The 16,913-nt window shown below is 32.7% G+C and overlaps 1 protein-coding gene and 1 long non-coding RNA gene across 5 annotated transcripts; one reads left to right on the top strand and one right to left on the bottom strand.

Moving 5' to 3' along the window:
• The first annotated feature begins 2,091 nt into the window (after positions 1-2,091).
• On the top strand, positions 2,092-6,514 carry LOC134696748 (uncharacterized). The gene is made up of 3 exons (XR_010103004.1): positions 2,092-2,208; positions 4,626-4,825; positions 6,237-6,514. It is a non-coding gene; the product is annotated as an uncharacterized LOC134696748 (long non-coding RNA).
• A 3,485-nt stretch (positions 6,515-9,999) lies between these two features.
• Positions 10,000-16,881, bottom strand: LOC134696741 (ankyrin-3-like). 4 transcript variants are annotated; one of them, XM_063558667.1, is made up of 2 exons: positions 16,737-16,881; positions 10,000-13,900 (listed from the first exon to the last, which is right to left on the bottom strand). In XM_063558667.1, exon 2 carries the CDS (start codon positions 13,884-13,886, stop codon positions 12,606-12,608), a length of 1,281 nt encoding a protein of 426 aa, XP_063414737.1. In that variant the 5' UTR covers positions 13,887-13,900; positions 16,737-16,881; the 3' UTR covers positions 10,000-12,605. The 4 variants fall into 4 exon arrangements, with proteins under 4 accessions (XP_063414737.1, XP_063414738.1, XP_063414741.1 ...); XM_063558668.1 differs by having other exon boundaries at positions 16,615-16,746; XM_063558671.1 differs by lacking the exon at positions 16,737-16,881 and adding an exon at positions 16,474-16,588.
• Positions 16,882-16,913: the final 32 nt, after the last annotated feature.

Raw genomic sequence — 16,913 nt, 5'->3', positions numbered from 1 at the left:
AATGTAAGTTAGATTTTAGTAAGATTCTAAACTTAATTTAAAAAAATGATTTTGTTACAGCGAGAAAGACTTTTTCGAAGACAGTCTATTGACACGAAATCCGTTCAAACCACAACTTAGTCTTCGTGCACAAATTTCCGTTAAGATTAAACTGAATATTGTACATACTTGTCTTCTCTTTTATAATGGTTTGTTGAGAATAAAGATATACAAATTCAATAAAATTTGATATTCAGTCAACATTGTGTTTGTTTAAAAACTTGATTGAGAGAGAGAGAGAGAGAGAGAGAGAGAGAGAGAGAGAGAGAGAGAGAGAGAGAGAGAGAGAGAGAGAGAGAGAGAGAGAGATTTTCTTTATTCGCGAACTGCAAAACACAACAAATTAATTTACCCGTCATCATGAAAAATAAACTGAAAAAGTACATCGAATGAGATATTTTATTTTTTCTATATATGCAAATTCATGTTAAAGGTAAAACTGAACTAACAATATAATTCCTAAAAAACAATAAAGATAATCCAATCAATTTTGTTGATTGGATAATTCATGGCTCGGTAGTTGTGTAATCAGTGACACGTGCCCTCATTATTTTATAAGAATTAACATATCTATTTAAAAGTTCGATTCAGGCGGGGATCCAGAGAGGGCGGGGGGGAGGGGGGTCCGGGGGTTGGAACACCCTTTTTTTGGCCGATCAATGCATTTGAATGGGGACATGTAAATGACCCCCCCCCCCCTTTTTTGTCCTGGGTTAGGACCCCCTTTTTAAAATGGCTGGATCCGCCCCTGAGATTTCAAATTCTACAAAAATTTAACTCTAAAATAAGAAGCGTATATAACGAATATAAACATCGATCTTGTGTGCAGATACGATGACGGTAATGGGTCCTGAGTGCACTTTGTATGTCCTGAGTGCACTCAGGAGGTCCTGAGCGGTTGTTAAGACGTACCCGAAGAATAAATCATTTCCTGAACCTAAAATACATTTAACTGTAATTAAAGAAAATTCGCATAAAACATTCTCTCATATATTTAAACAATTGAAAAATAATTAATTCAAAGACTTTCTGTCTGTTTACTTATACTTTTCTTGTTCAGTTTTTGTTTATACCCATAAGAGTCTGAGATGAAGTATTTTTTTTAGGAATATTTACAACTAGATGAACGGAATTAAGGTGGTACCCAACACTTTAAATAAAATTAATTTGACTCGTTTAATTTTCATAAAATTTTGACAAAGTATTTACTTTGACCCTTTGACAAAAATATAAAAATTTCAAAAAATTTGAACCAACCGTTTTATCAGAAAAAATACACTGGTCATATAGCAGTTTGACAAATGCTTATTTTGATCATTGAGAAGCTTAATATTCCCTTTTAAACACAACGTAATTAAAACGTTTAGCTGATTTTACAGAGTTATCTCCCTGTAGTGTTAGGTACCACCTTAAGTACTTTTTTAGGAAAATTTACAACTCAAATTTTCAAAAACAAAATTCTACACTTTTTTACCTGGATTTTTTTCTCTGTCTCGAAGCCGCAACCGGTGACCCCGTATCAAACAAAGCGACCAACACCTCACATGACGTATTCTCGATGTTGAGGTATTGACAATATACAATCAAATTTATCAATATACAGCAAGTAAGTAATTTGGTGTTGAATGCCAGTAGATCAGAATTTATTAATTGAACTTTACCTGTTTAAGGGGCAGTAGCTGGCAAATTCATGTTCTTCATCGATTTTAATAAAATTCACATAACCTGTATATAGTGTTGAATTGTTTATAAAAATGTTACGCACAATCTTGGCTGATATGCATGAAACCATTATATTTCATGACACTGCACAGGGGCGGATGCAGGAATTTTCGAAAGGGGGGGTGCTAACCCAGGACAAAGGGGGGGGGGGGAGTGCAAAACATTTGTCCCGATACAAATGCATTGATCGGCAAAAATAAAGGGGGGTGCGCACCCCCGGACCCCCCTCTGGATCCGCCAATGCTGCATGAAAAAGAAATTGACTTATCGCATAATACCAGAACCAGAAACATATATATTATATCTAATATTTCTGCCAGAACTAAAAAATAAACTACCGTAAGTCCACATAAGAGGGTATGGATGTGAATTAACAGAATAGAGAACAAAGGACAAAGAAAAAAAGGAATAAAGAATAGTGAAAGAAAGAGAATAATGGAAAAAAGTGTAAGTTATTAAAAATATAACTAAAAAAAAAAGACAGAAAAAAAGACACCCCCGCCGAGACGAGCCTTACATGCACTGTTGTTTGACGCTGCCGAGTTATTTTGAGATTGAGACATGTATTCGTAGTCAGCCCGTAAAGCCTCTTGCACCAATTTGAGGATTACCCAAGGTTAATTTTACGGCTGCTCATTTTATTTTGGCTTAGAAATAGTCATAATTGACAAGTTTCCTTCCCCTGCAATCTCGATCCCACATGTAAATAGCACGGTGATTTCAAATAAGACATACACTTGCCGTCAGTTTTTGAATATATTGATTAAGAAGGTATAGAAGATTAATGCACGCACACTATTATCCACCACTGGCATAAATAGTTAGTCCGCAAACAACGAGGGTCATAAAAACCCAGCACTTTGAACACAGCCACCGGCATGGGGTGAATTAGTCCAAATAATTATGACGTCTGGCAAGGCTATTTTATTATTTTTCGACGTTGTAGGAAGGCGTCCCAGAAAAAAATAATTAAAATAGCCTTGCCAGACGTCATAATTATTTGGACTAGGTGTGAATCTGAAAGCTTCCCACTATCCATTTCTACCAAAACTTTTGCCTTTCATTTATCAAAAATTAAATATGTTGATATTAATGGTATAAATGTATAAGAATTATTGGGGAATTCAAACCATTCCTATTGTAAGTGATAAAACTAAATTTATATCAGGGTGATTGAAATGAGGGGAAAAAAGGGGGGATCAGGAATTCAGGGCCCCCTGTTTGGGAAAAAAAAGGTTGATTATATATGGAATCACTGGCATGGCAGGAGCAGGCCCCTCTTAGGCAGTCGGTGGGCCCCCACTTATGAAAAATTCTGGATCCACTACTGTGGTCTTCAGTTGTATTATCTTTTTAAAAAAAAAATACACCTGTATAGTGTATATATCTATTAAAGTGTAAATCAAGGGAAAATAATGTAAACTATCTGCATTGAGACCTATTAAAAGGTATTTTGAGGGGGGAAGAAAGAAGGGAGGGTGAGTCCATGGGAGGTAATCCCCACCCCCTTCAATTTGAGAATATGCTATTATCTTGTAAATGGTACAGATCCCCACCCCTAAAGGCTAAACCATATATATTCGTGAATGGGACGATAAAACAAATGAAATGAAATTAAAAGGAGGTCTTTGGGGGTTACCCCACCCTGTTCAATTTGAGAATGTGCTATTATCCTGTGAACGATCCAGATCCCCACCCCTAAACCATATATATTCTTGTCGGGGACAATAAAATTAATGAAATAAAATAAAAGGGAAGTCCCACCCCCTCTAGTTTGAAAACTTGTAAACGGTCAAGATCCCCACCCCTAAACCATATATATATATTCTTGTACATGTTGTATAGAACAATAAAACAAATCAAATGAAATATAGGGAGAGTCCATGTGGTCACCCCCACCTCTACATGTTTGAGAAACTTTCAAATGGTTGAGATCCCCAGTGGTTAGGTGAAAAACTTTTCCAGATCCCTGATCCCCACCCTCAAACCATATATTTTCTTGTATGAGACAATAAAACAAATCAAATGAATATAGGACCATCTCCTTTGTCTTGGGTTGGGAACCCCCGCTTTTTAAAATGGCTGGATCCGCCCCGGCATACCATTTAGCTAGCTAGAAATCAAACAAGGAAATTAACAGTGTAGGCAACTGTTTTGAATTTTAAAAAAAGCCTTTTACATATATAACAATATTAAATTTTTTGTGCATTTATTTTTGCTTACCGTATTTTCAATAATGGACAAATTGCATGATTGAATATTGTAATTTAAGAAAAATCAGCATACATGTTATAAAATGGGAAGTGGAAACTTGGAATTTGACAAAGAGACAACAACCCAATCAAAGAGCAGACAACAGCCGAAGGTCACCTATGGGTCTTCAATGCAGTGAGAAGATTTCGGCACTGGTCTTCAGCTCATAAATATGTATCAGAAATGAAAATGGGATACAGCTTTCAGTTGTATTAATAAAAACCTCACAATAAGTTCTGAATATCAGAATATACAGTATTGCAAGATTCTCTCAAAATGTACACATAGAGCTGAAAAACTGTAAAATTAATCATGCTTATTTAACATTAAAGTCCATGGAGTCCATCTAAATATGCATAGTCTCGTACACAGGAATATAAGTATGCAATAGACATCAAGTCTCCAAAAATAAGAGTATCTATGCCATTAATTTACGACAAGATTTTCAATCAAGTAATAATTTCGGTTAGTTTAAATATTTTGGAGGTTAGTATGACCTCCATTTTGGTGATGATATTTTCGTTTTAAAGTTGAGAAAATTGTTTGTACCAACAAAAATAAAAACACAAAGTCAATCTAGAATTAATTTTTTATCATTTTTTTATGTTTAGGTTGTCAGCAAGATGAAAAGGACAAGTATGCAGTTCAAAATTCAAAATGTGGATAAGCTGAGGTTCAAGGTCTTACCTTTGCAGATTTTCATATTTTGCATGAATGAATTCAAAGGTTATATGATGGACGGCAGAGAAAGAAAAAAAAAAACTTTTCAATTATCCTGCTCCTGGATAAATGTAAAACATCTTGTTTTTCGGTAAGTTTTATGCTCTGTTTTGATAGTGTTAGTGACTTCATCTGTCCAGTCTTTCCTCTAAATTGTATCCTCTTTTAGTTTTTGGTGAGTGTTCCCCATGAATTTCAGTAAGTAATTTGTGGATTTACATGTATATACTCAAAATTTAGTACTAATATAAATGGGATTTTAGCATGACATCCTGTCAAATGCTTGTTAATCATGTTTATGTTCCAGAACATACAAGTATTTGGACTGTGCGCATACAGTCTGCCCAATTTTAAGAAGTTGGTCAAGTTTATTAGAAACAAATGTACAGTACAAATCAACATAACTGAAATCTTTGACTTTAATATATTAATACAAAAAGTTTAAATGCAATTAAAATAAAAACACAGGTTTGGTCGAGCTGGTACCAGACAGTACAAGTATACTTAAATGGTCTGACTGTACACTTATGGTGGGACTGTAAGTTCTGGACCGTAAACGTAAGATCCAAATACTGATATGGTCTGGAACATTTATACATGTCTTAAAATTAATATCAAACACATTGGTGTTTTTGAACTTGGTAATAAGTTATTTTATAGAACTATAATGTTTTGGGATATCAAAATCAAAAATATCCCATTTTTACTTTTAATAAAGAAGAAGATTATTGATGTATGTATAAATGTATATTAAAATGAGACAGCAAGCCAACAACACAACAAATAAGGATGAAACATACATAATTTTTTTGTATCAATGTTATAATTTCCAATATGTTCAAAGAGTTCAAGGTATTTTTTCATTGAAATAAAACACAAATTGAAATTTGTCAGAACTTCAAAAGCTTAAAGAAATATTGTTTCTGTTGTCTACATTTTGTATAATATATTGCAAATTCTTGTGAATAATGGAATGTTATTATAGTTGTCAGTTTTAACATTGATCTTTATACTGTAAATTCATAAATTATTGCGTGCATTTTTAATTGCGATTCTGTCATTTTAGACTTAAATGCGATTTTACGATTTTGAGAAAAATCCTGTTTAATCCATATAAAATATTTCATAATGCGAGTTTAAATTATTGCGTTTACAACTCTGTTGCATTTTTCCCAATAAAAAAAAATCGCATTAATTCTGAATTTACAGTATATATATTATGTATACAACTTGGGAAAATACCCAAATGTTATAAAGAAGAACAAATTAATTGATTGTTATATGGTATTAGAATAGGAAGATGTGGTATATTGCTTATTTGACAACCCTCCATCAGAGACCAAAGGATGTAGGCCTTTAGCAACTGATGACACTGGACAACCTTTAACAATCAGTAAAATCCATACCGCATAGCTATTTTTATTGAAAATCATATTATTGCTACATGTATGCAAACAATTTTGTATAATACATTACTTTAGATTTTATTGGTTCTTTTTCAGAAGGATTGAAATTCACCACCTAGAATAAATGGAGAAAACATAAAAACAAGACCAGAATAAATTCAAAGACAAAAGTTGGATCAGTTATTATTTTCAACACTCAGTCAATGATTTGAAGTTCTTTTAAATACAAAAAAATATTGAAACCACAATAATGTCAAAGTTCTGTGCTGAATGACCAAAAAGTGGACTATACCATCAAACAATGCTGGATGATAAGAAACTATTAATGTTTTGTGTTGAGGGATATTGTGAAAAAAAATAGATTTACTTAAATAGCTACTAGTACATGTAGTATATTAAGCCTATTAACAATAGATTTTTTGTTGATTTCAAATGGGAAATAATTGTGTTTCAAGAAAGTATTCTATAATTCATGAATAAACATATATTGATACTTACATTATCTGCTTTGTTGTTTAAAAGTTTAGTTTTGAACAGTTATAGAACAATATGCTAAATTAACATTTCCCAAGAAAAAAAGATATTCAATTAAAAAGATTCATATTATAATAATTTACTACCAAATAGAATACATTGTAACATACACATTACTGTATATTTATATCTATATATTTACAATTAGAATCCCATAGGATTTTAATTTGTCCCATGGGATATTAAAAATCCCATGGGATAATAAAAATCCCATGGGATTTTTTTTGTCCCATGGGACAACAAATATCCCATGGGACTACAATTATCCCATGGGACAAAAAAAAATCCCATGGGATTTAACCAAAATCCCATGGGATAATGGTCAATCCCATGGGATTTTACCCTGTCCCATGGGATATTGAAAATCCCATGTTTTTATAATTCAAATTGCAAAATAAATATGAAAAAAACAGTAGAAAACCAATGAAATTATTGAATCCCATGTAATTCCGCACATTTTGGTCATATACATGATATTGTAGCTTTTGTTTGAGGCGGCGGCGGATTTGCAAATGAGTGTTTTGCAAATTAAAAGTGTCCAGTGTTCAATATATGGAATTGAACTTATATTCCATGGGATAACATCTTTTTCCATAAGTGGGGTGAGTTGGCATTACTAAATTCATCCTGGTTATTAATATATTTATCTAGATTTCACCGATTTCCATTAGGTGGGACCAGTTGGCAGGGGTAATATTAACGGGATTTAACACGGTTCACAAGTGGGGGTCGATTTGGTAATCCAGGTTGGGGCAGTTTTTTTGTCGAGCCTGCAACTTTTGTCGCAGAAAGCTCGACATAGGGATAGTGATCCAGGGGCGGCGGCGATGTTAGCTCAGTTCTTAAAAGCTTTATATTTTAGAAGGTGGGAGACCTGGATGCTTCATACTTTGTATATGGTTGCCTCATGTTACGAAGTTTCCGTCAGTCACATGTCCAATGTCCTTGACCTCATTTTCATGGTTCAGTGACTACTTGAAAAAAAAAGTTAAATTTTTTGTAATGTTAAATTCTCTCTTATTATAAGTAATAGGATAACTATATTTGGTATGTACGTAGCTTGCAAGGTCCTCTTGCCCTTCAGACAGTTTTCACTTGACCTCGACCTCATTTCATGGATCAGCGAACAAGGTTAAGTTTTGGTGGTCAAGTCCATATCTGAGATACTATAAGCAATAGGTCTAGTAAATTCGGTGTATGGAAGCACTGTAAGGTGTACATGTCCAACTGGCAGGTGTCATCTGACCTTGACCTCATTTTCATGGTTTAGTGGTTATAGTTAAGTTTTGTGTTTTGGTCTGTTTTTCTTATACTGTTTGCAATAGGTCTTCTATATTTTGTGTATAGAATGGTTGTAAGGTTTCATGGTTCAGTGACTACTTGAAAAAAGTTAAATTTTTTGTAATGTTAAATTCTCTCTTATTATAAGTAATAGAATAACTATATTTGGTATGTGCGTAGCTTGCAAGGTCCACTTGCCCGTCAGACAGTTTTCACTTGACCTCGACCTCATTTCATGGATCAGCGAACAAGGTTAAGTTTTGGTGGTCAAGTCCATATCTGAGATACTATAAGCAATAGGTCTAGTAAATTCGGTGTATGGAAGCACTGTAAGGTGTACATGTCCAACTGGCAGGTGTCATCTGACCTTGACCTCATTTTCATGGTTTTGTGGTTATAGTTAAGTTTTGTGTTTTGGTCTGTTTTTCTTATACTGTTTGCAATAGGTCTTCTATATTTTGTGTATAGAATGGTTGTAAGGTGTACAGGTCTACCTGGCAGGTTTCATATGACCTTGACCTCATTTTCATGGTTCAGTGGTCAAAGTTAAGTTTTTGAGTTTTGGCCTTTGTTTCTAATACTATATGCAATAGGTCAACTATATTTGGTGTATGGAAATATTTCATGATCTACATGTCAGTCGCGCAGGTTTTATTTGACCTTGATCTCATTTTTTACAATTCATTGCTCAGTGTTAAGCTTTTGTGTTTTGGTCTGTTTTTCTTAAACTATAAGCAATAAGTCAATTTTATTTGTTGTATGGAAGAATTGTTAGCTGTACTTGCCTACCTGGCATGGTTTATCTAACCTTGACCTCATTTTCATGGTTCAATTGTCAATGTTTAGTTTTCTTGGTTTATGTTAAGATTATGTGACAGTTGTAATAAAGCTTTATTATTAGGATTATCAACATAATATCAATGATTAGTAAAGAAGGCGAGACATTTCAGTGTGTGCACTCTTGTTTTTAAAGTGGGACGATTTGTCATGGATTCCCTTCAAATATATTCTAATGTGGTTTTTGGCTTCTTCGTGCATTAACAAGCTCATAGCCATTGTTGAATTAATTCTTTTCTTTAAAATAGTCGACAAAATTGCTCTTACAAAATTTCCATTTGGGAGCCTAGAGCTCGATGGGGGAAATACTCTGCAAATACTGACAGTTGCCAGGTATGGTCATCAAAAAAGTTGACATGTTACTATGTACATTTACCATTATGTTACTTGATGTTCTTGCTATAAACACAGTACAGAGACTAGTCAATCTTTGTGAACTATTTTTTATGAGAGTCATAGAATATGTGTATACAATCAATAATTAAGAATAGTCTATTTATATTGAAAAGGAAAAGTTCTTATATGTCTAAAGAAGAGGGACGAAAGACACCAAAGGGACAGTCAAACTCATAAATTTAAAGCAAACTGACAAGGCCATGGCTAAAAATGCATTTCATGGGAGGCACATAAAATATACTGTAAACATAGACTATAGATATAGGTGAACTAGGTACAAAAGAACTCTGAATCTTAAATTCTACAAACCACCTCTGTTCTATGGAAGATAATGGTATAACTGGACTAGAAATACACACACAACCTGTAATTAACTGCCTTTACAGCGCTTTCGCGCTTTGATTTTGGTTAATGTTGAGTTTATGTGACAGTTGTAATAAAGATTTATATTTAGGTCTATCAACATAATATCAATGATTAGTAAAGAAGGCGAAACATTTCAGTGTGTGCACTCTTGTTACATAAATAATAAGGCCGTTAGTTTTCTCGTTTGGATTGTTTTACATTGTGTTATCAGGGCCTTTTATAGCCGACTATGTGGTATGGGCTTTGCTCATTGTTGAAGGCCGTATGGTGACCTTAAGTTGTTAATTTTTGTGTCTACACAAAATGGTCTTTTGTGGATAGTTGTCTCATTGGTAATCATACCACATCTTCTTTTTTATATCATCTGCATTAGTCATGTTAGTGAGGAGCTTCAACAGCCAACATTGCATTCAAATCATTAAATATAAAAAAAGAAACAACAGTGTAATTGCTTATATTATTTTGATTCATTCACAATACAATTAATTGTAATAACTACAATGTTTGGCTCTGTTATACAAATGTTGAATATATTCAGATATACATGTACATGTATCATATTCTGCCTAATAAATATTAAATTGATGCACTCAACTTAAATACACAGATTGTCTAATGAATCTTATATTTTATAATAATCAAGTAATACAGGCAAGCAAGTTTATGTAAAATTATCTAAAATTAACAGCAAGTTAAGATGATTCTGGACATATTATTTCTGATCATTATATTTTTCAATCCCATAAAAAATCAAAATGTCATATTTAAAATGTTTTTAAAATGTACTTTTCCAAATGTTATCTGATATTTTGAAAAAAGATCACTTGCAGTATAAGTATTTGTAAAAGTTAACAATTTCTCTTCAGGCAAAATCTCAGGAAAAATACAAGCACCCATCTCCAAAGTAATAACAAGTCACCAAAAGATTTAGGGGCTTATTATATTCTATAAACTTTTATCCTTTTGGTTTTCTTTTGTTTTACAATTTCACCATTGACTAAACTTATTACTAGAGGAGTTTTGAATATTTATCTTGATAACTAAATACTTCCCCTCAAACTGCATGTAAAGCAAGCTCATTGTGTTCATAAAATAAACAAAACAAACCTTTAAATATGATCATGAAGATGGAAACTTATATCATGTGATACATACAGGGTATAGTACCTAACTTGTTCTAAGTTGTCCTTGGGTGTCCTTGTAAAGTATACTGGTGGACAATCCCTAACATCACTAAATTCAGGAGTGATACACTGAGCTAACAGGTAAATAAGTGCATGAATCTTTACCCATGACACACATAATGATTGTATGTCATTTTTTTCGGCTATATAAAAATGGGTAAAAACGTTTTTTTTATAATTATATATTAAAATATATTTTTTTCCTTAGTATGTGCTTAAAGATGACAACATGTTTTAAAGGGAGATAATCACACATATCATCCATTACCAAGCAACAACATGCAATCATTAAGATATGTATTGTTAATTGACAAAAAGTAACTTCTATGTTTACAATTATGTAATACACAATTTTTGGGGAAATATTTTTGTATGAACATGATGAAAGAAAGCTATAGTAAAGCATTGTGGAATATTTACTGGGAAAGCCATTGCTCTATAAAAACATAAAAAAAAGTGAAAAACATCATTTGACGAACAAGAGAAGTTGATTTATTTCAACTGGTCTATTAGTACAGATAAATATTACCACTATCTATAAACACATGGATAAACACTATCAATCAAATACCTGCTATACAGGTATAAAAAAGAAGATGTGGTAAAATTGCCAATGAGACAACTCTCCATAAGAGACAAAATGACACATTAACAACTTTACATTTGTAGGTCACCATACAGCATTCAACAATAAACAAAGCCCATGCCGCATACAATTGTAGTTAAATGTTTGCTATCATACTGATACCTGCAGAGGAGTTTTGTTAAGGAAATCAGTAATACCACAGTTTTCAGTAAATCAGTTTGTAAATAGCCAGTTTGTGAATGTAAATAAAATCTACAAGAATATTATTTTGTTTTCATTTAAATATGAAAAAATACAAAAATCAGATTATGTTGTAGAAACCCTTATAAAGGGAAATAACTTAAAATATTATAAATATGTGCCAATAAAATATGTTATAACATTTTAGAGAAGTAACTCAATTTATTCCACTTTGTACCTTTTTATGAAATATTCAATTATAGCAAAATAAATATGTTTAACAGTTATTGGATTAGAATCTACCATTATGACCATGCGAAATTGAAAAAAACATCCTATTTTCCTCTGAACATACATTGTAGTATACAGAGGCGGACTTAAGGGGGGCACGTGGCCCGGACCCCCCTTTTGAGAAAAAAATTTGGTTGCTTAAATAGGGAACCACTGAAGCGTGACAGAAGTGGCCCCCTCTTAGGCAGTTAGTGGGCCCAAACTTATGAAAGTTTTTGGATCCGCCACTGGTATATCCTCTGATACATGCCTGAAAAGTATGTTGTACATGTAAAAATTCTAAAAATGGGGAAAAACTTTAAAAATATTCTTAATATATAGCATTTATCTATTTCTTTATGTACATGAAACCAAATTAAAGTTTTCACCATTGGAAGACTGAATAATTGTATTTCTATTTGTTTTATAAAGGAAGTGTTCATATACACGTACTCATGCAGAGAAACATATGACTGATATTTATTAGGCAGAATATGAAAACAACAAACAGATTACACTTAAAGCTTTGCAACCATTCAGAATATATATATACCATGTATATCAACAATAAACTCTAGGCTTGGCCTCAACTGCAGCAAAATAATTAAGCAAAAAAATAGTAAAATCTTTGTAACTTTTGACTCATTGCATGAGAGACCCATAAAAACAAACATGGCATTCTGTATAATAAACATAGCACTATAGTGACTGATATTACAACTCTAACAATATGGCACCTTAAAACAGTTATACTAAGTACACATGTTTAAAACTTAATCATAAACAAGTCTTATATGGCGAATATAATGTACACAATTGATTTAATCAATTTCATCTATTTTCAACAGACGAGTACTCTTGAAAGCTAAGAAAATCTCTCAAATGTTTTGGAAGGAACAATCCGTCCAAATGACTGTCGATACTAGTAGGAATGCTGTTTCTTATGGCTAATCGGCAATGTTCTTTCAGAGAGAGCATGGGAAACAATAGAGAAGTAATCCACGGACAGATTTTATCATAGCTACTGCACATTTGAAGCTGGAATACCTTCTCCTCTAGTTGTGTCCCATTTACCATAGGCCTAAAACCAGCAGCAAGAAGTAGTTGCCATGACAACAGTTCTTTGCTATTTGGTCCAATCACTTCAGGGTTTTCTAAGATAGATTTGGAAAAGCTCAAGGAAACAAGTTCAGTCATTTCTTCTGGAGTAACTTTAGCACCATATGAGAGTAGAATTCTTATTTTATCAACTGAATTGTGAACATATGCAAAGATAAGTGGCTTTTGCTTTTTCCACCCTCCGCCTTTATTGACATCTGCTCCAAGACTCAGTAAAAGTTTAACTACATCACATTTCACACTGACAGATGTACAAGCAGAGCCAAGAGGGGTACACATATTATCATCAAGCATATTAACATCCATACCAAGTCCTATCAGTTCTCTGACTAGATTTGGATCTCCAAACTGGACTGCTGTCGGTAATAAGGTGGCATCAGTCATATTAGCATTAGCCTGTAGAAGCATTTTAGTAATCTGAATTGGTGGGAACTCATTTGGATCAACTTTAGTAGCAGTGTTGCACAAAGCACGGCCATGCCAATATGACCAAAACTTAGCATTTCTGCAGGCTACTTTCATAGCTGAATAACCATTCACCGTATTTACGTTTATGTCACATTTCGACTGAATTAGAAGTCGCACCATATTAATATCGTCCACTTCACACGCTGTAAATAGTGGAGTACATCCCATATTATCTTTAATATCAATATTTGCTCCATGATCGACTAAATATTTTAAGATTTTAAAAAGTTCCCCCTTTTTTTCTTCCCTATGCTCATCTCCTTCACAGACATAATGTAATGCAGTTTTTCCATCTGATCCAGGTATTGATAAGTCTGCTCCATTTTCAAACAAAAATTTCGCTATTTCAAAATTGCCTCTTTGACATGCTAAGCTAAGTGGAGGCATGAAATCTTCATATTCAATGATTGCAGCTCGATTAACATCTACACCTTTGGCTATAAAATCTTTGACATCCTTTAACGAGTCCTTCCATATGGCCTCTAACAGATCATGGATGTCAGATTTTAGGTCTTCCCTGCTCATGATGAGTCTGCTTTCTGAAAAATAAAAAAGATAAGTTATTTAGTTATAAATTATTTTCCAAGTTGCATTTTGAAATAATCTCTACATAGTAATCAACTTTTGGAAAGTTTTACCCTTTGCTTACCAAGAAACATTGTTACATGTAGCATGAAAAAAGAGCAACTTATTATAAATTAAAACATTAAGCTACCACAAAGTACAAACTTAAGAAGTTAATTGTAAAATACACTGCTTTCTTACACCTTAATATCGTAAATAGTATCAATGATGCTGTTCTGTTTATTGAGTTTTCATAAAAACAACTTTGACATATGTTGGACCATTCACCTAAATGGGTTATGGTGTCTTGTTTGGGATATAAACATGATAATAAACAGCTGCGCCATGAGCGCATGATACGCCTGTTGTCTTGTGTGCAATCATCATAAATAGTTTTTGAGATACAGCTTGACATGTGAAAACCGACTTTTTTTTTTAACAAAAAACTGATTGTTTCTAAAATAAATTCTAAATCATCACCAAAAAGTATACAGATCTTTAGATAAATATAACTAAGAAGTGTGTGAAATTTTAAGCAAAAATCATCAATTGTTTCTGAGATACAGCTTGACATGTGAAAGCCCCACTCCCCCCTTTTTTTTTTTACAAAAACTCAATTTTTCTTAAATAAAATTTTGAATCAAAACCAAAAAGTTAAAGATCTTTGAATTGATATAATTAATAAGTGTGTATGGTTTTAAGCAATAATCATAAATAGTTTTTGGGGATATGATGCAACATGTGAAACCCCCCCCCCCCCCCCCTGTTTTAGTTACAAAGTCCAATAACTCAAAAAGTTTTAACCTTATTTTCACCAAAAAATAAACAGATCATTTGACCATTATACATGTTATGAGGAACAACTGTATTAAGTTTCATGAAATTTGAAAAGTCATTCTCAAGTTATGGTGCAACATGTTTACACCAAACAGACAGACGGACAGACGGACTGGCCATACAGACTGACATACACGGGACATTTGTTTACCAAAATACGTCCCATCAAAATTTTGACAGGCGTATAAAAAGGGATATAAATGTTAATGATAATATGGAATACAGTCAAGGTTCCAAGCATCCTGTTGATATGGGATATATATAATATAACTATTATAATGATAATGTTACAATGCAAAATATCTTAATTTTGTATTTCAGAAAAAAATAAAATTAATGCTAAATGGATCCTACTGAAAACCTTTAATTCAAAAGGAATCTTGCACTTAATCAGGTGATTCAATAATTGTTGCATAATTGGTGGAATGATATCAAATTATTAGCACCCCAAAACTGTTGTGATATTCCAATTCATGTTGAGTATACAAAAAATTCTGAATAATAGTTAAAAAAGAAGATAATAGCTATCAGAATTATTAGAATATTTTATATTTTATGGAAAACTACTGAATCTTTCTTGTTAATGATTGATTTATTGTTGCTTAACAGCCAGTGGCATATAAAATATTTCATGTATTTTCAGGACGATAACAGTCATGACAGTCTATTTAATGAAAGGAACCCCTTAGATTACCAATAAAATATAGACATAAAATTTAGAATGGAAATGGGAAAAAGGTTAGAGAAACAACAACCTGACCAAAGAGCAGAAAACAGAATATATCTTTAAGCTTGCTGTCTGATTATAAGATAAAAATAAGTAGATGTGGAATGGTTGCCAATGAGACAAAGTAAAGACCCCTTCTGTGTTTTTTTCAAAATTTTAAGATCTTCTAATACTGTACATGTTGTCTGGGCATGTTGTAGTTCAATAATATTAAACCACAACTATACCAAATAAAAGGGAAATGTCAATTTGAAAACATATATGCAAAGGGGAAACATCATTCACAGCAATAATACAAATGGTTTCTTTGCATTCAATGGAAAATAGATATTTAGTAGCAAACCAAGCCAAGATTTTTTCAGTTAATCCACAGAATTTGAAATGAGTGATCATCATTTTCTTTTTAAAATTTTAAACATATTTTACTCACTTGTTTGTCCAGGCTAAGCTACAGGTTTTGTACCTTGTATTTGTTGTCATAAACAACTTTTACAATAAAAAAAAAAAGAAACACTTGTTTTATGTCACTTAAGTCAAGCGCACCTTAAAAAGTCACATAACATGTACTTGAATAGGTCCATATTTGTACTTGTTGAACTAAATATCTTTTATTTAAAAACTTGCTTAATGCAATCAGTACTAGCACTGTAGCAGCAGTAAATTGAGTGGTCCTCTGTCACTGCATTGTCAAATTTATGAAAACAAGGTGAAGGCTGAAGCTGTAGATTTTCCTGTTTTCTATAAAATCTTAAAATGATTAACCTCCTTAGGCTTAGCATTGAAGCAACAACGATAAATAAATGTTATCCTCAATGATTATAATTTTTCAGCCGATTCTTAACAGTAAACTAATATTATGTTCCATATTATGTTGCAACATGACAAACTGGCATTCATATAAATAACCCATTTTTATATGTTAAAAACATTTGGCAGTTGAAATATATATTTTTACATGTATATAAATAGCAGAAGCATACTCACAGCCTCATCTATAATTTATAGCCATTGTTGCAGCTCATGTCAAGTGAAAAAAATATATATATTTTTGTGATAGGAGCATGTTCAATGCGTGACAAAGAAGATATCAGCTGTTTGCAACTTCTAAATGTATAAAATGTTAACCTTTAAAAAACAGCTGTCTGCACAGTTTCTGACCTGTAAACCTTTTTGTTTAGTTTTAGTTATCCATCTTGCATTCCTAAATATTATGCACAACAAAAGCTGCAAATATTTGGGTTACTTACTGAAAACACTGGCATATTTTATGTAGATCTAGGTCAATAAATGTGTGCATTCTCCCAGCACCTGACAACTCAAAGTTTGTTGGCTGTCAATTTATGGGTTACCAGATCACTTTAAACCAGTCGTACATAATTACTGGTTCTTTACATCTGTTTTTTTACTACAATTGCTCTGCTCTT

The sequence above is a fragment of the Mytilus trossulus genome, chromosome 14, assembly GCF_036588685.1.
Source record: "Mytilus trossulus isolate FHL-02 chromosome 14, PNRI_Mtr1.1.1.hap1, whole genome shotgun sequence".
Taxonomy (NCBI): domain Eukaryota; kingdom Metazoa; phylum Mollusca; class Bivalvia; order Mytilida; family Mytilidae; genus Mytilus; species Mytilus trossulus.
Note: the sequence above shows the minus strand (reverse complement) of the source record. Positions and strands in the feature narration are given on the sequence as shown.